The following is a 27,401-nucleotide window of genomic DNA, read 5'->3' as shown; positions in this document are numbered from 1 at the left end:
CTACGGCTGCAGAATCCAGCTTTTTGAGAGGAAATCTACCTATGATCCAAGGGATTTCTTTCTCACCTCACCTCCCTAATTTATGACAGCATCTTGCAGAAGAGATACTGTGCCAAGCAGAGAGTAAGCCCATGGGAAAATAGTATGAGGACACCATTAAAAGAGAAACAACAAGGCTCTGTAGAATCAGAAATATGAACTGCCTTGGCCACATGTGTTTCTCAAGTATATACACCTCCCTAGTGGCATACTCTTTTTGTGTATACCACTTTTCCAACTGAAGCTATATTTTATTTATGGGAGAATATAACATAAGTTTATAGAGGGAATATTTCCTTACTACTGATTGTGCTATGCCATTTCATCAAACTGCTTTGCTTTGAGTTAAATGAATCAACTCTCTGACCACTGAAGGTAAACCCATAGGTGCTCATGAGTTTGAGCATTTTGCTTTGAATCTGAGGTAGTCAATGCAACCTAGGAGTGCAAATGCGGATGGGGCAGAACCAAAGATGGGATATTTGTATGGGATATTTGAGGTGCTTACTAAGGAAAATCAGAATTTTTTTTCCGTTCCAGAAAAAAATCAGTTTTCTGAGATGTTTCCTTTAAAAAGTCAGATCATATTTTTTTCTGAAATAACTTTTATACAGTTGAATGCTTCAGTACTAAATCTATTACATTACTGTGGTCATTATGAATATGCATACTATTAAGCAGTGTGGGTGCTATATTACTAATGCCTAGATATGCACCTGTAACAATTTTTTTTTGATTCATCCGTAATATTTTTCTTTTAAAAATTTCCCTTGGAATCAATCCAGACTGCTTGCTTGTGACATAAATGTAGTTAGCTTGTCTGAGATATCGAGGAAAACCTGAGTTCAAATTCTATGTTATGTGCAAGTCACTTAACCTGTCTGCCTCAGTTTCCTTATCTATAAAATGTGAGGATAAAATGAAATAATATTTGCAAAGCACTATGTAAATGCAGGTTATTATTATTGTTGTTGTTACCATGACTTATATATGGACTGTGAATCCATACAATAATATCTGCATGATGATGACCCTACTTTATGCTTCTCTGGGATTTTTTTCTGAGGTTCCTTATTTCCTTTAAGCTACCTGTATGTCCTAGTGAAGAGTGAGTTCATACCTTAATTTGGAATGTCTTATGTACTTATAGGACCCACTAATGTGCTTGAACTGCCCATTAGCATTACTGTCCAAAGGAAAGAAATATAGTGGGAGCTAAGTATGTATATAGATTCTGAGAAGGAAATCAAGATGACTTGATACACATACAGCTCAAAATAACAACTTTGGTTTTCAAAGGGAGTTAAAAAGGTTCTTAATTGAAGAGAGAGACCTCTCAAGTGACAATTTTTATCACAGAATTCAGTGTTTCAACACTGAGGATATGGAAAACAGGAAGGGAGTTAATAAATGTTTGCTGAACAAATGGAAATACTACTATTCACTTTCAAGATCTTTATTACTAAACTTTCTCAGTAAAGCAAAATATTCCAAATAACAGAAAATTTACTGTAGATATAACTTTGGATTAACCAATCACTAATGGACATTTCCATTCATGCTACTTCATCTACTCTACTGTCCAATACAATGTTATCTATTCTCAATAGGCTGACCACTTAAACTTCCTGAAATAGTCTTGCAGTTCATTTTTTTCAGTTTCTTGTAAAAATCTGCTCATGTTTCTTTTTCCACTCTCCTTCCCCTCTAAATTTGCTGGGTGACTATCATTATAACATTTTAGTCACTGTCAATTTATTTCACAGTTCACTGAATGGGGTTGTAGCAGAAATGGAGGAACATGGTATAGGACCAAGCATATTTTAGTGACTACTATGTGCCAGGTCCTTTGCTAAGTGATTTCTACAAACATTTCATTTAATCCACAACAACTCTGTAAGGTCAATGCTATTATCATCTCCATTTTACAAGTGGGGAAACCTCACAACAACTTTGCAAGGTAGGTGCTTTTATCATCTCCGTTTTACAATTGAGGAAACTGAGTCAAACAGAGGTTAAGCTACTTGCTCAGGGTCATACACACAGTGTCTGAGGCAAAATTTGAATTCAGCTTTTCCTTCTAGGCCTAGCACTCTATGCACTGTGACACTAGCTTACCTCAAAAACCTTTCACAAAATTTAACAGTTAAAGAACATGTTTGTTTTGCATGTAATTTTATATAATTAGGCTCATCTTTTTAAAGTTTATTAACTTTAAGTCTTTACTTTTATTAACAAAATTCTTTATTTTGACAACTACCAGTCAAAATAAAAGAAAAACTAGCATGTAGCACTTTACCAACTGTAAAGCTCTGGTACCTGAGATATCTAATCTTCTATCATTCCCCAAACCCAAATATACATTTCATAGCTAATAAAACAGACTATAGAATTTAACAAGTTTTGGAAACTGTATTGACCAGTTCAACTAAGTAGAATAAATACAGAGGAAAAAAATCTTTCTTCAAACCTTCATGTATGAGAAAGATTTTTAACTACTCTCCAGTTGTTTCCTACAATTCACTGTAGAAAGAACACCAAATTTTAAATCAAAAGACCTGGGTGCAAATCTATAACTGCTATCAAGTCCAACTTTTAAACCCGTAATATTTAATAATAAAAGTCCTATGTCATTTGACATTCTTACTATAGGTATACTTTACACTTACATTACTGTGAGAATATTCATCCTTTATGTTCTCAGTGCTAATTCAATCAACTCTTATTAATAAAGTATTGAAGATTTTCAAAAAAGAGGTTTATATTCATTTAGGGAATATTACACCAAATCAATGTGACCAAGTTAAAAATTCAGAAACACTGGCAGCCTAAAGTGATCAATCAAATTCAGTAAGGAATAGGGATAGAAACTGAATCTGTCAACATCACTGGTGTCCTGAGGAATAACCTCTACCAACATAAACTGTCAATTTCTATGCACCTCAGAGTCTTAGAGAGCTACCTATACCAGATATGTCCAGGTTCACATAGACAGTACATGTCAAAAGTGAGACTCGAAGCCACTAAGTTTAAAGGTCAGTTCTCTACTTATTGCACCAAACTACCAACCATAAAATAATAGTAAATCTAATAATTAAATCTTAAAAAGGATAAATATTATGTATATGTATTTGTACACACACGCACGCACACACGCACACACGCGCACACACACACACACATAATTCAACATTGGTCTAGACAACAGTCCATAAGAAAAATGATCTGCGGGTATAAATGGACAAGCTCAGTTTAAGTTACCAGAGGGACAAAGACTGGCAGTGACTGCTTTTGATCTTGTGTCTTGTCTTTTGCTCACAGTGGCTGATGAACATTACAGAAATTTAATAGATGAACCATGAATTAACAAAATGAGCTAATGCTAGCTTCAGACTGCTCTAAAGGATGCAGAAAAGCTCTCAGCAATGTAAGGTGATAGATAACAAATATAAAGTGCTAGCTCTTTATTTTAGACAGATACTACTTGTTATATTAAAGAAAGATCCTTTTACGCCTATATTTGATGGTTTTGTTTTGTTTTGTTTTTTAGGAAGTGGTACTTTTTTCTTGTACATGAACAATACTGTAAAGACAAACAAGGAATTCATAACTGATGAACAGTTACAAACTATGATTCCAGAGAATTAATGAAGAACCTTAGCGCAGTGCCTGGTACAGAGAAGGTGCTTAATAAATGCTGATGGATTGAATTATACTGTCCACTCCCTGACAGATATATGAAAAGATTCAGAGTACTGAATGAAATGTTTTTTTGAACATGGCCAATGGAGTGAATTTGTTTGGCTTGAATATGAACACTTAATGTAGTTTTTTTCTTTGTTTCCATTCTCAGGGAAGGTGGGGAGGAGGGGAAAGAGAGAAAAGAGATTTTTGTTGAGCAATAAAAAATTAGGATTTTTAAAAAGAGTAAGATGATATATAGCTCTGCTGTATTCCATATAACACTCCCCAGTCAGAACATACATGAAGGTCTATTTTTCCATGCCATTTAAAAAAAAACGTAATAATGACAAACGGGAATACAAGCAAAAGACAGAAACCAGGATAATGAAGGGTTTACAGACCAGGGCATACTAGGATCAACTGGAGAAATGGAAATAATTTAGCCTAAAGAAGACTTATGAGGGAACAGAACCACCATAATTCAAGTATTTCAAAGGTGGGCAAGTTAGAAAGTTGTCCCACGTGAAATGGGCTTCCTTAGGAAGTGATGGGTTAACCTCTGTTACTGGAAGTTTGCATGCAAAGGCTAGATGATGAATTGATTTTTGGTCACATAAGAGCTGAGAAAGATTTTCCTTGAGTTCTTTCAATTCGTATTCTATAATACATGTTTTAAAATTCTCTAATAAAAAGTCACCTAAGACTTATTTAAACTGAAGCCTTTTAAAATGGAACTTAAAAGAAAAGTTTTGATAATTATATTTCAATATAATTGTTAGTATTTTATATATTAAAAATATTACTCTATGAAGATGAGTCCATTGCACCAAAAAGGTTAAGGACCCAATCTAAATGGCTAAATGATTGACCAGTAAACAGAAGGAATAAGCTTCTCCTAAAAATTAGAACTGTCTAAAGTGAAAAACGCTGCATCAGAAGAAGATTCTCTTTTGTTTGAGGTCTTCATTCAATAGCTAGAAAGCAACTTTCTCCAAGGCTTCTTAAACTTTTCCCACTTCTGACCCCTCCAGCACTCCTTGAACTTTGGGTTGCAACTGAACTAGATGACTATTAAAGTCCTTTTCAACACAGATTCTCTTAAACTTTCACTGTGTCTCCCCTTCCTACTTGAAATATATTTAAACTGCTGGTGTATCTTCCCATTTCATGACTAGGGCATTTTAAATGAGGAACAAATGAGAATGAAACACCAATAGACAACAAAGCACTAACACTATGACTAAAAAATTATACATTTAAACCTTAAACATCAAGGAAACCAATAAAATCTTTAATTTGTGAGTAGTATTCAAATGATTTTCATAGTAATGTAGCATTTGTGCAATTTTCCTGTTCTTTCATATTCAATACATTTAAATATAAATTATGATTATATAGTCTATACACTATTTCTATTAACTTTGATATTTAATAAAACTCTCTATAGAATTTCTCATATTTGCCAGGTTCATCAATTTTGATACCACAGTACAGTATTCTAATATAGTTATATAAGACTAATTCAGCTATACCCCAACTGCTTGGCACTGAACTTATTTTCAACATTTTTATGCTAAGAAATAATGTTGTTTCAAATGTCTTTGAATGTATATAGCTTTGCTTTAACAGTAATTTCTAGGAATGTCCAAAAAGTATGATTTTTCTTTTAATTTTTATGGAATATTACTGTCTTCCACTCCCAATTTTAACATGTAATTAACATATAGCACCATGACTGAATCTGTTGCTCTATAGCCCTCATGTTTTTTAAAGTAATTTTTTTTAGATATTTGCAGTTTTGGTAGCTATGGTGTACCACTTACATTAATTTGCATTTTCACTGATTATTAGTGAACCTGAACATTTTTAAGTTATTAAAATTTATATATCTTCTATAAATTGTTCACAGTTCTTTGACATTTTTATCAGATTGGGTAATTCTGCTGAATACTTTTGTTGGCACCTTAAGGATGTTATAATTTGTGTTACATTTACCATAAATATTTTTTCCAGGCTGCAGTTTTCCTTTCCAAATAAATTATTTTATTTCTTTCTATATAGATATTGTTCAGTTTGTATGTTAACAGCATTTATTTGTCTTGTCCAAAATAACTTCTTTTTATATGATGAATAAACTGCTAACACTCATCCCCAAAAGGATATATATCATCTCACTGTTTTTTTAGTTTATTTTTCAATATTTAAGTCTATCACCTAGCTAGAATTTAACATAGCATATAGTGAGAAATACTTTTTTGTTTTTGGTCATACTGCTAACCACTATATAATCTAATACCAATTCTTATATCTAATTGGTCTGATGGCAACAGTTGCATTTCTGTTCATTTATCTTATATTTTTTGTGTAGTAGCACACAGTTTGAGAGTCAAATACCATAAAAGTGCTCAATGAGCTAACCACTCCCCTTCTGCAGAATGTCTCGTGACATTCATTTCTTTTTCCTAGTTTTTTTGATTGATTTGCATTAAATCTATAAATTGATGTCAAGACTACAGTCATCGTTACATTGATTTCTACATTATAAAAGTTCTGCACATCATTCAGATTGTTTATATCTTCTTTTATATCTATATGTACCGTTTAATGGTTGTCTTTATACAGCGTATATCTAGAAAAAGTAATGATTTCAAAGGGGGGGACACAAATAGGCAGACACTTTATAATTTGTATCTTGAAATAATTAAAGATAGCAAAAGACATACTTAAATATTGCTAAAAGAATTATTAGGATATTAAATCTTATTGGCATAGTAATCTGTTATTTTATTATAGATTACAGGAAAAAAACACTTTCCTTTATAAAAATTAAAAGAAAAGTCATAGTGTCTTTTCCATGGGACAATATTATTATACATAAATGGAAAGTATTATGAAAAAGCAAAGATGTAGATTCAAAGGTTGTTCATAGTACAGTGCCCAGCAAAGTAAGATAGCTCTCTGCATAGATTCTTAACTTATTGATTTATCTTTTATCTCATCATTTCAGTAAAAACAATTATTATTCCCTTGAGACTACTAAAATTTCTAGCTATACTTCCATATCATGTCTTTAAGTGCTTTCCCCTGATTATTGTAGTTGTCATCATTCCCAATACTATAATAAGCAGAAGTAGAAATAGCGAGCGTCTTTGTTTTACATATTTTTAGTGGGATTCTCCCCATGATCCAGTATTAGGATTGCCTCAAGGCTAATTCACACAAACCTATACACCAAATCAAAATGAGGATTATGAGGAAATTTAAGAATCATCTGATCTAAAAAGAAATAGAATCTTGCCCAAAATGTCACAATGGTAGCAGGAAATAAAGTCAGAATTTAACCCCAGGTTAATTCTAACTTCAAATCCATCACTCTTCCAAATGCACTAATACTCCTATCTTTAATTGACTATAAGATGAAACTTCATAGAAAATGGTTAATAATTCTGAAGTTCTGATACCTTTAAACCAACATTCTATTACAAAATAAATTTTGAGTAGCCATTAACATTATATATCATACACCAAAAGAACACATATTTTGGCAAAAATTCATTTTAGGCTGACTTACCATTGAAATGCATTGTAATGGAAGTAGACCAAACCAAGGCCATATAAAAAGGCAGCATTCTGTAAAGAAAAGATTTTTTTTTTTTTAGAAAGGCATACAGAACTCACATTTTAGAAATCCATATTTTTTAGCAACGAATATAAGTGCATGAAGTTTTCTTGCATAATATACCATTCTTAATGAATTCATAAATGACATAGGGATGAGAAAAAAGGCAGAGAAAAAAGGCAGAGGAAAACAGGAGTCCAAAAATCACTACAGTGAAAACCTAGTGGAATAAGATTATATCTTACCACATACTTTTCCAAACTTTTTAGTTTGATTTTTTTTTTAAAATCAGCAGCAGCAACATGCCCTGAAGTCAAGAGAAAAATTCTGAATTCTTTTCATGGATTAAGTCTTGATCGCACCCTCTATTTTAAGACTGAATTTAATTAAGAAACAGCAGAACAAAGTTCAAGGAGCATATATTCTTAATAACCCTGTTCTATACTTTTTGCACTCTCTACATGTTTCAAATTCAATTTCATGTCCCCAGCATCAAGATGATTTTATCAAAGGAAAGAATAAATGTATTAGGAACTAGAAAATGTATTATAAACCCAAAAATATTTTCAGAAAAGCCAGAAATTTGCTGGAACTTACTGCTGATGAAGAAAAAACAAAATGTGGAGCAAGGGTTTATTTACAATGTTGAAAAAGTGGTAACTTGTTTGAGTATGTGCTATAAAGTATTAGTATAAATCATTTTTCTGCCAGAATGCTTTCTATTATTGATAAACAGTGAATCTGTATGCCAGCACTCAGGATTGTTGAGTTTTTAACAAATGATAAATTTGAATTTTTGGATACAGCTGCTATGAAGGGGGAGGGGTAGGGAGAGGTAGAGAAGGGAAGGAGAGAAGAGAAGGAAACCCTTGTAATAAATATGTGAAGTCAAGCAAAACACATTCTCCTATCCAAAAATGTATTTCATTCTACATATTCACCTTCCTGTTCAAAGTAAAATAAGCATTTTTTATCATTGGTCCCCCAGGATGACCATGATTGATCACTGAATTGGAAGGAATTCTCAAATCTTTCAAAATTGTTCAGTTTTATAGTGCTATTGTTACAGTATCAACTGCTTTCTGGGTTCTGCTCATTTCACTTTGCATCAGTTTATACAAGTCTTCATCATTTTTTTTTACAACACAATGGCATTTCATTACATTCATTACATTTGAATAGTCATTCTACTCAGGTCAACCCAGGCATTATACTAAATGCTAGTTTCCAGCTTCTTATAAGTACTAGAAAGAGCTGTTATAAGTATTTCTGTGTGTTTTAGGAACTCTCCTCTTTCTTTGTTCTCTTTGGGGTACAGCCCTAGTTATGATATTGCTGGGTCAATAGATATGCACAGTTGAATAACTTTTTGGCATACTTCCAAATTAACACTGCTGTACCTGTGTTCTCATGCCTGCTCCGAAATGTGTAATTTTCATGTGTCAACTTTGTCTGACGGGTGTGAAGTTGAACCTCAGAGTTGCTCTAATTGACATTTCTCCAATTATAAGTAATTTGGAGCATTTTCTCTTATAGTTTTAGACAGCTATAGAGAGATTCCTTTGCCTATTCATATTCTTTGACCATTTATCAATTGGACAATGGATCTTGTTCTTGTAAATTTCAACCAGTTCTCATTTTCCTTGGAAATGAGACCTTTAGGGGCAGCTAGGTGGCACAGTGGATAGAGCACCAGCCCTGGATTCAGGAGGACCTGAGTTCAAATCCGGCCTCAGACATGTAACACTTACTAGCTGTGTGACCTTGGGCAAGTCACTTAACCCCAAATGCCTCACCAATCACCAAAAAAAATAAAATAAAATAAAATAAAAATGAGACCTTTAGCAAAGAAACTTGCTGCAAGAATTGGTGAGGAGGGCAGCTACATAGATAGGTTCTCCTGACTCGGGGGGTGCTTTGAGTTCAAATCAGCCTCAGATACATGACACTTACTAGCTGTGTGACCCTGGACAAGTCATTTAACCCCAACTGCCCCCCCCCAAAAGTTTACGTAAAACAAAAAAAAAAAGGAATTTGGGGGGAATTTTTGTTAAAAGACATGTTATTGAATAGGATGAGAGTGAATAACAGAATTAACTGTGCCAACTATCAAGGGAAAAGGAGATGGTGGTTATGATGACATAAGTACATAAATGAAAATCACATCTAAAGTCATCTATGTTGATTTAGTGTCATAAATTGGATCCCAACCAATACCTACTTATCTAAAAGAACCCAAAGACCCAGGTAGTAATGATAAAAATTATTAGTTCACAAGTCTCAAATCCCATCAAGTATAGTAAATCTTCCTGTGCATAGTAATGTTTTATAAAAACATACAGAACTATAATACAGAAATAAGGAAAGGGAAACGACATTCCCTCCAGTTTTACAGGGGGAATTACAAAACAATAAACACTTCACACTTAAAAAACATTAATTTGAAAATTAAAAGATCAAAATAATAATATCTAGAACTGAAATGTACAACCTCTTCATTTTAAATAAGCAAAGTAGGGCTCAGAAATTAAATCATATGTCTAAGTTGAGGGGTCATCAGGAGTTATAATTAGTAGTACTGTCATTCTAGATCCTTTGTTTTTTTCTACTCAATCGCTTTGTTTCCATCCTAAATTAATACATGATTTGAGCTTAAGACTACTTATTGAAAAACACAAATATATTAATAAAAGTCACATGGGTAACTCATTTTACCACTCTGGGCCTCAGTTTCTTCATTTGTAAAATGGAAAGGTTGGACCAGACAGCCTCTAAGATCCCTTCTAGCTCTCAGTTTATGAAACTAATAGGCAAGTTTTTTAGCCATGTTATACAGTAAAAAGAAATTAACAGCTACAACAGTTCCTTAAGTTTCTTATTGTATTCTAGGTTTGCTGTCACTCTATTTTTTTTTAAAGTATCTGAACACAAGGCCCTTATGGCTTAAATGACTTGAGAACATTTTTCTTTACAGTATGAATGAGTCACACTTATGATCACATCAGAAAGTTGAAATAAAGGCAAAAACCTGAAGAACTGAAGAACACAGGAAAAGGCTTGAAAAATAAAGTGATGATTTGGGAAGTGAACAGCTGGGTTTTAAATTCTGAGACCATAAAACAATAAGCTTTGGCAAAAGAAATGAGTACACACATCTACTAACAAAGGTTGGTAAAAATGGATAAACTTCAGAGTTTTCCAAATTTAATCAAGAGGGTTTAAATTAAAAAAGAAATTACCTACATATATTTACCAAGACATGCTGCACAATTATCTATTAGGATTATTAGGCATAAAGAATAATATTAAAGGCACTATTGGTTACAAGAGAAAAAAAAATCAAAGAGCATACATGTTTCAGGTGAACACAAATTTGCAATACTGGAAATAAGCAAAATGAATCAGAGGATTCTAATGTTAGGAGCCAAATTTAAGCTCATAAGTATCACTGTAATTGATGTTTCTGGAAGGAATACTCTAAAGAAGAAGAGGAGACAAAAGTACTGCCTATGGGTTTAACAGATAAATGTCAAGAAATACAAATTATAATAACCAAATGAAATCACACTCTAATCACTAATGGTAAGAGAACTGAGAATTAAAATAACTCTTAAGTTCCTCCCATTTCTAATCTGAAAATTTCCTCTGCCACTATCACTTAGCAAAACCTCCTCTGAGGTTCACTATATCCATAAAGAGGCAGCTAGGTGAAGCAAGGGATAGGGATGTAGATCTGGAGGAAGTAAGACCAGAGTTCAAATCTAGCCTCAGTTTTCTCAACTGTAAAGTAAGGATAATAATAGCACCCATCTTTCCCAGGTTGTTGTGAAAATCAAATGAGATATTTATTAAGTACTTAGCACAGTGCCTCATACATAATAGACACTTAATAAATGTTTGTTCTCTTCCCCCTTCTCTAATTTTTGTTTCCCACTATGTAATAATTTCTTTCCTGTTATTTGTAATATCTTCTCATTCAGATTCTGGTGACAGATCACCTAACAGTTACAGAATGTTCTCTGTCCTTAATCCAGAAATTCAGTATTTTCCTCATAGAATCTCTACCCCAAAACCTGCCACACTAGGGTGTACCATTTCTGTGATCAAGAATTATAAAATTCATCAAACAACTATAATTTCTTATCATTCCATCTTTCCCTATGAATTATTCTTCCTAAAATTGCTATGAGAAACTAAATCAAGATGACAGAGTAAAAGAAGCACTACAGCCCAACTATCCCAACATTACCCTCCAAAGAACTTTAAAATGACATCTCAAGTAAAATTCTATACTGGCAGAGCCAAGAAAAGGGGAAATGAAACATTTTTCCAGCCTAACACAACTTAGGAAATGGGGACTTGGGGTGGGGAGGAGGAGAAAGGGAGTATGAGAGGCAGATGTGACAGCAGCAGCAGTTTTAAGAAGTTTCAGCCCAGAAACTGCAAGGGGACTGGGTAACTGGGTGGAAAGAGACTGATCCGTGAGCACTGTGGGTAAGAACAGGGCTGTATGGCAACTTCACTGTCCATATACAGTTTCAGGTCTCAGTTACAGGGAAAGGGAAGAGCACTTGGGAGAGGGCAGCAGGGAACCTGGCCAGAGGTCCAGGGCCTATATATAGGACACCCACTGGCACTAGCATCATCTGCAAGTACACACCAAAATTTGTGGGATACAGCCAAAGCAGAGAAATTGCATCTCTTTAAATGCTTATATCAATAACATAAAGAAAGAATAGATCAATGAACTGAGTATGCAGCTTAAAAACACCACCAAAACAAAAACAAAAAGGAAAAAGAACAAATTTTTAAAACCTTTTATTAAGACACCAAAATTGAAATCCATAAAACAAAGGCAGAGAATAAAAATGAAATTTTTTAAAAAAAATTAACTAATAAGAATAGTAGCAGATTTTTAAAAAATGCATTAAATTAGATAATACACCACTGCTTAATTTGATGGGGAAAAAAAAGACAAATCACCAATATCAAAAGTGAAAAGATAAATCCACCAATGAAGATGAAATTAAAGCAATTATTCGGTGCTATCTTGGCAAATAATATGTCAATAAAATTAACAATCTAAGTGAACTGGATGATTATTTTAAAAAATACAAATTACCCGGATTAACAGAAAAGGAAATAGAATACTTAAATAATCATATGATAGAAACAGAAATTGAACAAGTCAAAAATGAGTTCCCTAAGAAAAAGTCCCCAGAAACAGAGAGATTTACAAGTGATTTTCGCAAATCATTTAAGAAATAATTAATTCCAACCTATCTGAAAAAAGAGGTAAAGGAGACCTACCAAATTCCTTCTATGAACACAACTATGGTTTTGATACCTATATCAGGAGAACAAAAAGGGTGAAAGAAAACTATAAGTCAATTTCCCTAAGCAATATTAATGCAAATATTTCAGCTAAAATACTAGGAAGGAGATCACAGCAGTGTATCACAAAAACCATGTTATGACCAGGTGGGATTTGTATCAGGAATGCAGGGTTAGTTATTAAGAATACTATCAGTATAATTAACCATATCAATAACAAAAGCAATAAAAATGACATGATAATGCCAATAAGATGCAGAAAAAGCTTTCAAAAAAATTTAACACCAATTCCTATTAAAAACACCAAAAAGCAGAGGAAGACATGGAGCCTTTCTTAAAATAGTATGTATCTAAAATCTAGAGCAAGCATGATCTGTAATGGGAATAAACTAGAAGCCTTTCCAATAAAATCAAGAGTGAAGCAAGGATTTCCATTATCACCACTATTACTTGATATTGTAGTAGAAATGTTAGCAACAGAAATAAGAAAAGTAAAAGAAACTGAAGGAATAAGAATAAATAACAAGGAAACAAAACTATCACTCTCTGCAGATGATATGATGGTTTACTTAGAGAACCTGAGAAAATCACCTAAAAAACTAGTTGAAACAATAAACTTTTGGGAAGTTGCAGGATATAAAATAAACCCACATAAATTATCACATTTCTATATATTAAAACCAAACCCAGAAAGAAGAGATGGAGAAAACTCCATTTAAAATAACTGTAAACAGTATAAAATACTTGGGAGTCTATCTGCTGAGACAAACCCAGGAACTATAAGAACACAATTACAAAACATCTTTTTATACAAATAAAGATATCTAAACAATTGGAGAAATATTAATTGCTCATGGGTAGGTTGAGCCAATATAATAAAAATTGACTATTCTATCCAAATCAATTTACTTATTCAGTGCCATACCAAACTACCAAGAATTATTTTATAGAGTTAGAAAAAAAAAACAAAATCCATCATCTGAAACAAAAGGTGAAGAATATCAAGAGAATCAATGAAAAAGTGAAGGAAGGGAAAACTAGCAGTATCAGATTTCAAATTTTATTACAAAGTGATTATCATCACATTCCACCTAAGAAATAGAGTAGTAGATCAGTGGAATAGATTAGGTAGTCAATGTACATTAGTAAATGAATATTAATAATTTAGTGTTTGATGAACTGAAAGATCCTGGCTTTTGAGGCAAGAACTCACTATTCGACAAATACTGCTGAAAAAACTGGAAAGCAGTTCGGCAGAAATGGCACAGATCAACATCTCACACTAAATACAAGAATAATCTCAAAACAAATGTGATTTAAAGGGTGGCATCAAAAGCAAATTAGGAAAACATTAAAAAAAAAAGTTAAACTGTCAGATCTATGGATAAGGGCAGAGTTTATAAGTGGGTAAGAAAGGATCATAGGCCATAAAATGGATTAATTTTGATTACATGAAATTAAAAAGGTTTTGCACAAAGAAAGATAATGCTCTCCAAAATTAGAATGAAAGCAGGAAACTGGGAGAAAAATTTATAGTAAGTTTCTCTGATAAAGGTCTCATTTTTCAAATATATAGGAAAGCAAACCAAATTTATAAAACTAAGAGCTACTCCACAATGATCAAAAGATATGTTTCAGAAGAAGAAATCAAACCCACTGATAATCATATGAAAATGTGTTCTAAATCACTATTGATTAGAGAAATGCAAAGTGAAACAACTCTGAGGTATCACTTCACACCCACCAGATAGGTTAACAAGACAGAAAAGGAAAATGACGAATGCTGGAAGGGATGTGGAATATTAGGGACATTAATGCACTGTTAGTGGAGTTGTGAACTGGTCCAACCACTCAATTTGGACTATTCGAAACTATGCCTAAGAGACTATAAAACTGCCTATATCGAGGGGAGCTAGATGGCACAGTGGAGAGAGTTCCAGGCCTGGAGTCAAAAAGACCTGAATTCCAATCCAGCCTGAGACACTTTCCCTTAACCCTGTTCGCCTCAGTTTCCTCATCTACAAAATGAGCCAAAGAAGGAAATGTCAAAAGCATTCCAGTATGTTTGCCAGGAAAACTCCAAAAGCGATCACAAAGAGCCTAAAAATGACTAAACATTAGCTCTTTGACCAGCAAAATATTACTACTAGGTCTGTATCCGAAAGAGACCAAAGAAAAAGGAAAAGGACCTATATGTACAAAAAAAAATGTACATGGGCTCCTTTTGAGGTGGTAAGGAATTTGAAATTGAGTGAATGCCCATCGATTGGGGAATGAATAAACAAGCCATCGTGTATGATTGTGATGGAATACTATTGTGCTATAAGAAATGATTAGCCCAATGCTTTCAGAAAAACCTGGGAAGATTTATATGAACTGATACAAAGCAAAGTGAGCAGAGCCAGGAGAACACTGTACACAATAACAGCAATATTGAAATGATGACAAACTATGAAAGAGTTACTCTAGTGCTATCTGCATCCATAGGGAGAACTCTGAATGCAGACTGAAGCATACTTTTTTCACTTACTTTATTTTTCTTGGTATTTTTTTGGGGGGAGGGGAAGTGATGGGAGAGGGTACCCAGGGGATGTGTACACAGCATAGCTAATCTGGAAATGTATCTTGCATCACTTCAATATATAATTTATATCATAGTTTGTCTTTTCAATGCATGAGAGAGGGGACTGGAGTGAGAAAATTTGGAACTGAAAATGTAAAAAAAAAAATTGTTAAAATAAAATAAGAGATATTGGATAGAAAGATAGATAAATAGGGAGATAGAGAGACAAAACAAGCCTATTTTTTATCCTTACTATGATTTCCAATGCAATCAGAGAACTTTAAGAGCTGGCACTGATCTCAGTGGCCATTTAGCTCAAGCAACATATGAAAAGAATGCCCACTACCTGACAAGTATCATCCAACCTCTGCCTTAAGACATAAAAAAGGAAGAAATCCAACCCATTCCACTTTTGTACAGCTCCAATCGTTAGGAAATTTTTTCCTGACATCAGGACTACATCCCTCTGTTGTTTTTAGTTGACTTCCAAGGCCAACAAGACCAAGTATAATTCCTCTCTCTGTAAAAGAGTACCTCAGATAGCTGAACACAGCTCTCATGTCCCCAGTCTTCTCTCCTCTAGGTTAGCATGCCATATTCTCTCAACCTCACGATGTAAGTCTTTACCATCCTGGTTGCCTTCTTCTAGACATTTTCTACCTTATCAATGTCCTTCTTAAATTGTAGCACTCAGAACTGTAATACTTAGATGAGGTTTAACAAAGTGGAGAGTACAGAGGGATTATCACAACCCTATTCCTAGGAGCCATACCTCTCATACCCACCTCTCAAGACTGCCTCCCTGCTCCACCCACTTGGCCTCTCCATTTTGTGAAGTGATCCAAAGCAACCCTCATTCCTCTCCTGGCCCTATTCCTCACTTCCTGGTGCTGAATAAGTTCTTTGAGGGTAAACACAGCCATTCTTTTTGCTAATATTTGCACTTTCAGAACTCAGCACAGCGCCTGACACACAATAGAAGGCACAGTCATCAAAACATAGAAAAATAGAACTCTGAGAAAGAAAATGTAAATAGGAGTGTGGGAAATCAATCACAGACTGACACAAATGACATTATTTAGTAGTAATGGTATATTTCAAATATCTAGATATTTACTTGCCCAAAGTAGAGCAGCAAATAACTTCTTGGCTTACCCTTGCAAAAGGTGGAAGAAGCAATAAGGAGTACTTCTGTTCTGGACTAGAAAAATCATAGAAGATTTAGGGACAAATATATCTACGATTGAGGAGAAAACAAAATCTGACCTGCCTCCTACGAGAGACAACTGTGACAGAGTGCATAGGATCTGGCCCCGAAGTTAAGAATACCTACATTCATATCGTCACCCTGAAATATACAGGCAATATGACTGATTCTGGCAAATCTTTCAACCTTTCAGAAACTCAGGCTACTTACTTCTGTAATATTACATGTTGATCTGCACTGGTAGAGAAAATACCCTTATCACCTAACATTCCATTGGTGGAGACAACAAACATATACATGGGTGTGTACAAAATAGACAGAAGGTGATGGAAATGAAATGAGCTTAGGAGATAGGATTTCGAACAGCTTCATTTAAGAAGATTGAAAGAACGGGGGGGGGGGGGGGGGCGGCAGCAGAGAAGAGGAAAGAAGAAACAGGAAAAACATGAGAAATACATTCCATGAGTGGCAATGAAGAATAGCAGAAAGGCCAAATTGACAGGAAAGAATGTGCAAGGAAGGAGAAAATGTAAGAAGACTGAAAAATATGTTTGGGTCAGGTTGTAAAAGATTTTAAAAACCAAATAGAGGAGTTTCTATTTGCTTCTAGAAGTGACAGACAGCCAGTGAATTTATTAAAAACAGGAATCACATGGTCAAACCTATACTTGAAGAAAATCACTGGTGGGTGTGTAAGGAATGGAATGGAAAGAGACACCAATTAGGAATAGTCTACAGGAGAGGTAGTAAAAATGATTTGTGTATATGTTTAAATTTTTAAGTTTTATATCCTACACAGGGAAGCCAGCCTTGGCAAATAAACACCATAGCCTCTAAACAAATATACTTTGAAATGGGTGGATAAAAAGATCCATTTTTTTTTTTCATTTCCAACTATTAATCTGGGTTTTTCTGGGACATCTACTGGATTTCACGCAACAGATCTTTTCTATGCACTATGCCTACAATAAGAGTATTCAGAAGAGAATAGAAGAAAGTATTTTCATGAAATTCCATACTAGAATCTTCCCAAAGGCAGTAAAGATCCTGGAAAATTTGGTAGCTAGGTGGCACAGTGGATAGAGTGCCAGGCCTACAAGTAAGGAAGATTCATCCTTCTTAGTTCAAATGTGGCCTGAGACACTTACTAGCTGTGTGACCCTGGGCTTAAACAAAACAGTAATTTATAACAAACTTTTCCTTCATGGGATTTTGAAGATTTTTATCCATTTAAAATCATTAATCTTGAGTTCCTTAAGGAGATACCAGAAAAGGCCAAAGATTACAAAAATAAGGCAAATTTGAAGAACAGTTAGTCTAGATGCAAAGAAGCCTGAGCAACCTTTAATCTTAAAGGATTAGTGTTTTCAGTTTTCCATAAATGAGACGACAGGATCTCTCCTAGACTCTGGATTTAGTAGAACTTTACTTAGTCCAAATATTCAGGGTTGTTGATAGATACAAAGCCAGCAGGAATAAATTCTAAGAACAAAAATGGCTTCAGATGAGTTTCTGTTAGAAAACCATGTTAATTGCTGTGTGGTCTCTCACATTCTATGTGATTTTAGATTTAATTATTATTCTGTATTTTCAGGATCATCTCTTTTTTATTTTCTTTCTTTTTTTATGCAATTGGGGTGAAGTGACTTGCTCAGGGTCACACAACTAGTAAGGGTCTGAGGCTAGATTTGAACTCAGATCCTCCTGACTTCAGGGCCAGTGCTCTATCTACTGCACCACATAGTTGTGCCCTCCCTTCATTTTCTTTTAATACAGATAAAGCATTTATCCTTTTCTAACCTTGTAATTTCTACTATTTTATCATAATTTTTAAAAACTTAGAACTAATGCCTTTGTAGTAACTATTTTTCTATATGCCCTAAGATGCATGTCAATAAGACTCACTGATTCTTTCTATTTTTTTAAAATCAAGAACAATGTTTGAGAGCCCAGTACTTTTAACTAAAAAAAAAAAAACCAAAAACTAGATCAGTGTAAATCTATGTACTTAAAAAGCTCAAGTTTCTAGGGCAGCAAGTCACTTAACCCCTATTGCCTCCAAAATTTAAAAATAAAAAGTTTCTGTAGTTCAGGTCCCTTTCTGATTCTTTGTCTCTCTAGCTCCTCCTCCTCATTTAAGATCAATCATATGCCTTCCTTCACTATCTTCTCGTTCACCTCCATCTCAAAGAAGAGGTCAGCCCTCTTTCTTCGAAATGCAAACTCCTCCCTATGTTGACAAATGATCTGATTCCATCAAGTCTTCTCCATAGATCTTTAATCTCTTATCTATTGGCTGCTTTCTTAAAGCTTACCAGCCCATGTATCCTTCCATCCTCAAAAAACTCTCTTGATCCATCTCCATTACTTGCAGTCTCCCACCCCACCAATCATCCCCTCCTCCCTGCCTCCCCACTTAACACCATGGTTAAATTTTTTGAAGATGTCTACAAATGTCTCAACTTCCTTTCCTCTCATTCTTTACTCCATTCTATGCAGTCTGACTTCTGACTTAACAGTCAGCTGAAGCTGCTCTCATAGTCATCAATGATTTCTTAATTTTCAAAGATAATGGTCTTTTCACAATCCTCATTTTTACTGACCTCTCTGCAAGCTCTGACACTGCTGATGGTGAGAAGATAACCTCTTCTTAATACTTACTTCCTAGGTTTTCCTGAAAATATTGGCTCCTGGCTCTCCTATAACATATTTGATTGCTCTTTCTCAGTCTCTTTTCCTTCCTGGATCTTCTTCCATGTCATGCCCACTAACCACCACTGTTATCTCCCAAGGCTCATCTCTTCTACCTCTACACTATTTCTCTTAGTGATCTTATCATTTCCATGTGCTATAGATGGTTCTCAGATCTACTTATCTCGTCTTACCCTCTATCATTCATGACCTCCAGTCTCACATCTTCAACTGCCTATTAGACATCTCAAATTAGATATCTCATAGACGTCTTAAATTCAAGATGTCCAAAACTAAAATTATCTTTCAAGTCCCCCACCAAATGTTCATTTCTTAACTTCTACTTCCCTATTACTGTCAAGGACATATCTCACAGTGACTCAAGCTCAAAATCTAATCGCCATCCTCAACTCCTTACACTTTTCTCACCCCCCATCCCCAAACAACATATCCATTGACCTAGTCAGGTCAATTTTATCTTTGTAACATCTCCCATATACATTACCTTCTCTCTTCTGACACTACCACTACCCTGGTTTAATCCCTCATTACATCACGCCTGAACTACTACAAAAGCTGCTGACTGATCACCCTGCCACAAGTCTCTCCCCACTGTAGTCCATCCTTTATTCAGCTTACCGTATCACCCCTCCCCCAATTCAATAAGCTATAGTGGCTCTCTATGACCTCCAGGTCAAATATAAAAATCCTCTATTTGATATTTCAAAGCTTTTTATAACCTAACCCTTCCTGTCCAATTTTCTTACATTTTACTCCCACCTCACTCCCTAATCCACTGACCCTGGCCCTCTGCTATTTCTCTCACAAGACATCTCTTGACTCTCAGCATTTTGACAGGCTGTCGCCTGGCCTTCATCATTTCTGTCTCTTGACTTCTCTGTGTCCCTTCAGGTCCCGGCCAAAATTCCACTTTCTACATGAAGTCTTTCCTATTCCCCTAAAAGCTAGTGCATTCCAATTTATTATATATCTTATTTGTAGGTAGTTGTTTACAAGTGGTAGCCCCAACGAGAATATAAGCACCTGGTAAGCAGGGACTGTTTTGGGGTTTTTTTTGTATCTCCAGTGCTAAATAAAGTGCCTGGCACATAGTAGGAACTTAATAATTATCTGTCGATAAACATTATTAAGTACCTACTATGTGACTAAAAAACTCAGATACATCTACTGCAGCTTCCTGTTCTTTCCTGTTCTATTGATTCCAGGGCATATAACAAGATTTCCTCTAATTCAAAGCCATGTTCGTGCCTTCAGGATCATTAGATGAATTTCAATTTTCAACATAAACAAGCAAACAGAAACAGCCACACTGGAAATAAATTGGGAGACAGCAGTCTTTGAAGCAAAATGCCTCCAACTCATGATGGCAGGTATCAAATAGAGAAACTATTTCAATTTTTGCTTTTGAATGTTCTGTACTAACATCTGACTTAGAATGGGCAAAAGTCAGGGACTCTGGGATCTGTAAGGAAACAAGGAATAACAAAGATGCCAAAGCTGCTTGCTATAGCTTTCTAACTCAAGGTCTCCTGGCACAGTCAATATAAGTTCCAAAGTCCACTAAAGGGGACAAGACACTGGGAATGCCTGACAAGATAGCAGCCCCATGCATTTTTTAACTACAGGCAATCTTCAATGTATTGCAGTCAAAAAGTTTGGTGATAAATCAAGTAACTATAACTAAGAATATATCTGCCCAAAACAAAAAAACAAAAGAACCCACATACCAGTAATGTCTGGCAAGTAATGTCTGTTTCCAAGGCTAACCACCAAAATTCATAATACAGCTACAATATTATGTATCTTACCTTTTTCTTTTATATCACATCACCATAAAATTGCCGTAACCAACATTTTCAAAATAATGCTATCATACATATTACAATGAAACCCACCTTAAAAGTCACCCAAATCTCACTGTTATGTTATTTAAGAGAGTGGTAAGCCCTCTGATTGATAGGAAGTGGTCGGAGTTCAGAGAGAAATGACTGCTGGGCAGGGACAGAGAAAATGAACCACAAGGGAGTTACTATTTTCCACCTCTCAGAAAATGGTTTCTGGGCAGACCTGAAATATTCTCCTTCCTCTAAGCTACAGCAAGGACATGGCTCAAGGAATACAAGCAAAGAGAAGAACTTAAGAAGGTTAGAGGGTTTGCAGAAGTAACAGTTCACAGAATCACAGTCCAGACTTCAGATATCACCCAATTTAAATCCCTCATTTTACATATGAGTTACTGAGTGATCTGTAATTTATAATCATACAGGTAGGCCAGATGAAGCTTCAGGATTCCAGCCCATTTATAGTGTGATGCTTCTAAAAAGATTTTTTTCTAAGTTTTCAAAGTCTACATATCACTACCTAAAACTTTTCTGCCATTTAACACTGTTGCTATGGAATAAGTTATCTTTTACAAAGATGTATGTTTCATCTAAAAATGGAGTACACCTGCATATTTGCAATGGAAAAATATGTAGCACAATATTTTAAGCACATAGCCTTATTAAGAAGAACATTTTGGAAGTCATGTAGTCCATCCTTCATTATGGGGGGGGGGGGGGGGGTAGGGAACCAGAGAGCTTAAGTGATTTGCCCAAGTAACACAGTTAATAAGAAATAGAGGTAGGATTTGAGTCCATATGCTCTGGTTCCAAATCCATAGTTCGTTCTCTGTATCACATCCTAGCAGGGTCCCTTGAAATAAGCCTGTCAAGAAATTCAATACGGAAAAGTCCTTACTAAGAAAATTTACATTCATAGAACTTTAGAACTAAATGTAATTTTATGAATTATCTAGTGCAATTCACTCATACTATAGACATATTAATTATTCTGGAAAGGAAAATTTGAGATTCAATTAAAACCTTTAGGTATTAAGAACATAAATTCCCCTAAAACCAGAAGTGAACTAGAGCTACATACCAGGAGCTATCAAAGAAGAGATTTCAGCTACTTGGAGACTGGTTAGTACTTCAAGTCTACTACAATGAGTAAAAAGGATCTTGGTCTTCTGCTGCATAAAGTGAGCTGGGCCCAGCCTAGTAGTATTTGATGAAGAGATTAAGAAAAGACAGAATAGAAGGAAACTGCTCTTCCATTAGAAGTCAAAAAGTGACATAGTACTAAAAAGGATGTAAAAGAATACAAAGAGGAGAAAAATTGTGCATACTTCACAACTGTATCTACTTCAATCAACAAGTATTTACCAAGTATTTACCATGGGCCAGATAACTGGGTGGGACACAAAGAAAAAAAGCAAAAATTGGTAAGACCCTCTTGGGGATTACAAACAAAGTAAATACAAACTAAGTATACTTAAAGGAGAACTTACTAATAAATAACAAGGGAACTGCAAAAGCTTCCTGAAGATGAAGTGAGTCTTAAAGGGAAAGACACAGGGGACAACTAGTCCAAAGGCACATATATACAAGAAGGAACATTCTAGGAGTTAAAAGGCAAACAGAACAGTATGGCTGAGAGTGGTAGAGTGGTAGAGAGTACAGTGTAAGAAAACTGAAAAAGTGCTATCAGTCAGTACTGATTAAGGATCTATGTGCCAGACACTTTGTTAAGCACTATGGATCCAAGTACAAAGAATGAAACAATTCCTACTCACATGGAGATTACATCCTAATGGGGGAGACAAGTACATATAAAAAATACATAGCACAAACCCAAGTAAATTAAGACAAATACATCCAAAGTAGTTCATTTTGAACTAGTTTTGGAAGAGGGTCACTATTAACTAATAAAGAGCTTTCAATGCCAAAAAATGTATATTTATATTTATAGTTTTGATGAAAGTGAGAGTGCTGTGATTTTGGGCCAACGGAAGCTAAGTAGAGGTATTTTTTTCTTGTGATAAATCATATGTACTTGTATCTCGTCAGGAATAGTCATAGTCGGCATTAATTTATCCACATTTCCAATGGTCCCCCATTTTCACCTCTGTAACCAAAAGTACAGACCTGTGGGCCTTACCCCCCAAAAAACTGAATTCATCAGTTTAAAAAACAAATGATCTGGATTCTATCAAATAAAGCAAATAAGAGAGGCATGAAAGTGGGAGATAAATATCACCTACAAATAAAACTAGAAAATTAAAACTTACACTTTAGTATTAATTATGAACATTTAAATAATGCTCATGAAAGATGAATCTCCTCTAGTTAGCAAATTATTAGAAATTTCAAATTTCTATGGATTACCTATATAAATAGTTATGCGTCCTTTGCTGTATTTAGCTTTCCACATATTGGCATCAGTACTGAGAGTACTTCATAAATCAGAACCAAATGATGGCTCCAAATGTTAAAGAGACAAACCTATCTAGAAGCAAATTCTCAAGTTTAGAGTGTTAACTAGGAAGACAGAAACATGTCCAATATGTTCCAGTTTTTTAAAAAGCAATCAGACAATATTATGTCACCATTTTATTCTTAAGTGACTTTAAATTAAACCCAATGGATAGTGAAACATTAAGGTGCCTTCTTTAATCAAGGTCACATGCCACATAAGCAAAAGTGATACTTTTTTGCACGCCTCAGGCTCAAGTCATCAGGACAAAGTTATCTTAAACACTGGGGAGTCTGTATTTTCTAAAAATCTTGGTCTTTTGTTCTTATATTACCTACATCTTCCAACATAATCCCTTCCACTTTCAGAGAATTATCCGCTAACTAAGAAAGTTGTTTGGGGCAAGAAGAAATTAAACAACTTTTCCACAGTCACTCAGCCAATGCTTGTCAAAGGTACAACTTGAACCAAGGTCTTCCTGACTCTAAGCATGACTATCATACCACCATAATACCTCACTTTTGTTATTCTCAATTTAACTATGAACAGATGCTTTCATCTTTTAAAAAAGCATACTCAGAGAAAATCCAAAAAAGTAAAATTGGTAATGAGAGAATGTAGTATCCAATACTAAAATAGTAATTGATAACACAACCAATATCACATACTTACTTTATTGCCTCATTTATCAATGGAAACAAATATTAGTGCAAGATTGTTGGGAGAATGCTGACGCAGATGTATGCTAATGTGCTTAAATTTGAATCTGTACCGCTCAAAACTTATAGTCAGAGTAAGAAATTCATCCACTACCATGTATCATATTAAAATGAAGTTAAGAAAATAGGATGACTTGTCAGCATATTCAGTCCTCTTAGAAATAGCATCCAAAAATACAGGAGGATGGTTTCAGACCTCTACGGAAAATAAGGTACATCATTTCAACAAGGTTGGACAACAACTTTCCCACCAACCTTTTCCCCCACAAGGCACAAATACCATGACCACATACTTGAACACTCACATATACTCAACTCTTCATTACTACTTTCCTCACTCCAAAATAACAACCAAAAGGGGTAGGAAGACCGGGAAGGAAAAAATTATTAATTACATAAACTTTGCACCAATACAACTGGTATAATAGATCTAGGCCAACAAATAACATGGAAAGATAAAATAATTCTTCATCTCCCTGCCATCACACCCCTGACTCTAGCAAAGATAAAATGGTCACTGATAAAATTTTATTTTGGGTGTAGCTTAACAGTAATATGCCAAAATCAAGTGGCAAACAGCAGAAATGCAAAGATGCACCAACCTTCCAGTAGTCAGATTGTAAACTGTAGTACCTCTGGTATGCAGATAATGCTGAAAGAAGAAAAAAAAAGTTTTAGAAAACTTAAGACAACATTATAAAGATATCAATAAAAAATTTCAAAAGCCAAAATCAAATTAAAATTAACATATTAAAAAAAGTTTCTTTGGAAAATGCAGGCTTGATGTTACAACTATAAAAGTTTTTTCCACAAAAAACATGAGATAAAATTGTTTATAACATAAAAGACAATATTGTATCTTCTCAGCCCAGTCCAAAGAGGTTAGAGTTGCATAAGAACAGCCCTGACCCAAAAAAGTGCAAAATCTACACTTTTGTTAGGTAGGTCTAAGGCCCAAATCCTCTCAACCTCTCATAACAGATTTTACAAATCCAAGGCTAGACAACTGAACTTAACCTGGTTCTGAAGGGGCCTTTGGATTAAAATGATATAGTGCTTATTTCCTAGAAGCATTCAAAACTGTAACAGATTTTCTAGGCCTATACCTCTCTCACTCCCCACATACCCACACAGCACCCACCTCTGCATTCCAAGAATGTCTTACAATTTAGACTACAAAAGCAGAAGTGCTCTTCATGAGAATTATTCACATAATTATCCATTGAAACCTATAATCTTATCATGATTTCTTTTAAAAAATTACTTTAACCTTGAATCCAAGAATGGCCTCACCAACTTTTTAAAAGTACAAAATTTCTGAAGGTAGTAAATAGTCCTCAAACATTGAGTCTAAAAACACTGGTTTTTATACATATCTTTAGAAAAAGATACATATAGATGTTGATTGGGATGAAGGGGAATAACATCCACTTAGCATGCCTCCAGATAAAGGCTGTCTAAAAAACTAAAGAAACCGCAGACCAGGGAAAAGCAGTTTGGACAACTGAAAAGCATGAACAATCAGTCACGGCTGTAAGGAAATTTAAGGTTTATAAAAGCAATGTTTTCAAAGTGACCCAGTGAGGTAAGCGTATCACAGTATTATCCCTTCAGACCTTCTTGACTAATTCAAATTCAAGTCCCCTGAAATAGTGTCAAAATAGTGTCTACATCATCTTACCTATACACACCACCAATTACAAAGGCATATATACATTATGGACTAGTTTCCAAGTGAGGGACAGTAATAAATCACCCATACTCTCACTTGATCTACATACATATGATAGTAGGTAGAGTTTCAAAACCACCACCAACAACAAAAGAAACATGGAAAAGTTTTCCTGCGTGACACAATCATTTGTATGATGTTCAGACCTCTAACACAGGACTCAATCATCACCATGCCCTAAAATAAATTAGCCAACTAACAAATCCCCTTAATAAAGGGATTAGTTTGGTAAAACTTGGACTCAGTCAAAAGGCCACATCCAAGCACCTAGAAGGCCACAGGAGCCTGGAGGCAGAAGGTTCCCCACCCCTCATTTACTGAATTACAAAGGTGTTTGACTATGTTACTTTCCTCTTGGCTTGCTATCTCTGCATAGGTCACCAGAGTCACCTCTGACCTGACAATGTAAAATTAAGTCTCCAAATCATTCCTTCTACTGAATTCAAACCATAACATTCTAGCTTGCCACATGAGAATGTGAATTTAAAATTCTTCCATAATTTAGTCTAGTGTTTGATTTTCTTTGAAATGACTTGAAGCAGTTTAACTGAAGTGTTCAAATTCAAAAGTGAGAAAGCTTCTCTTGTAGCCTATTACTCCTAATAATATAATACATGTAAAGCAATTAGCACTGTTTCTGACACATAGTAGGCCATTAATAAATGCTTATTCCCTTCCCCATTCCCTTATTCTCTACTCTTTAGTGCTATTACACCTCAGGTCTTGTGTCCTGACTACCCACTTTAGGAGAAACCACCAAGTATTCTGCCCCTGAATCCCAGAAAGGTAGAAAGGGTTTCCTTTGCAGAACACAACAGGTAATGCAACCTTGAGAGAACAAAAGAGAAACCAATACAGGGAAATAAAAAAGGATTAAGGGGAAGAAAGGGGAAGAAATAGAGAAAGAAAATGGTAACATAACGAGAAATATTATTAAAATGGGGTACTGGGCAAGTATATAATTTTTCTTTAAAATTTTCACATAGGTGAAACTAAATAACAGGAGGGAATGAACAGAGACATTAAATACAAAGAGGAACAAAGAAAACGTTAATGCTTGACCAAGAGGATTATCCAATGAAAAAGATGAATGGAGTTTGTATCTATATGCTAAAAGTAGCATAATGATTATCATATTTCTACATATAATGAAAAGAACATATATATGCCATAGAAGGTACTTTTGAAGAACATAGTAACAGTTACTATATGTTCCAAAGATAGCGAGAGTCAAGAACACAAGAAGGGGGATATTCAAACAAAATATAAAAATGGACATCCTAAGAATGTAAGCAATGTCTACCTCAGGGCATGTTGGAAGCACAGTGCCCTCTGCAGTGCAAATATGGGTCTATAAAAGATCATTCTTAAAAACTGGCCACAGTATCATTGCAGAACCTGGCTGTTCTTAATTTTGTTTAGTATTTTACTTATCAGATTCATACACACAATTCAATATAATTACTGAAGAGTTAATCAATTTACATTATTGAATA

At 34.7% G+C, this 27,401-nt stretch overlaps 1 protein-coding gene across 4 annotated transcripts in view; it reads right to left on the bottom strand.

The window, feature by feature from the left end:
• The window catches only part of KDM6A (lysine demethylase 6A), a 258,225-nt gene that overhangs the window by 129,021 nt on the left and 101,803 nt on the right, over nt 1-27,401 (bottom strand). For all 4 annotated transcript variants that reach the window (XM_027875477.1, XM_027875478.1, XM_027875475.1 and 1 more), the window contains exons 4-5: nt 24,776-24,825; nt 7,295-7,353 (exon numbers count right to left, since the gene is read on the bottom strand). In XM_027875477.1, the coding sequence (XP_027731278.1) occupies nt 7,295-7,353; nt 24,776-24,825 (109 nt within the window). The remainder of the gene's footprint in view (nt 1-7,294; nt 7,354-24,775; nt 24,826-27,401) is intronic.

Source organism: Vombatus ursinus, unplaced genomic scaffold (assembly GCF_900497805.2).
Source record: "Vombatus ursinus unplaced genomic scaffold, bare-nosed wombat genome assembly UNPS02014809.1, whole genome shotgun sequence".
NCBI lineage: Eukaryota > Metazoa > Chordata > Mammalia > Diprotodontia > Vombatidae > Vombatus > Vombatus ursinus.
Note: the sequence above shows the minus strand (reverse complement) of the source record. Positions and strands in the feature narration are given on the sequence as shown.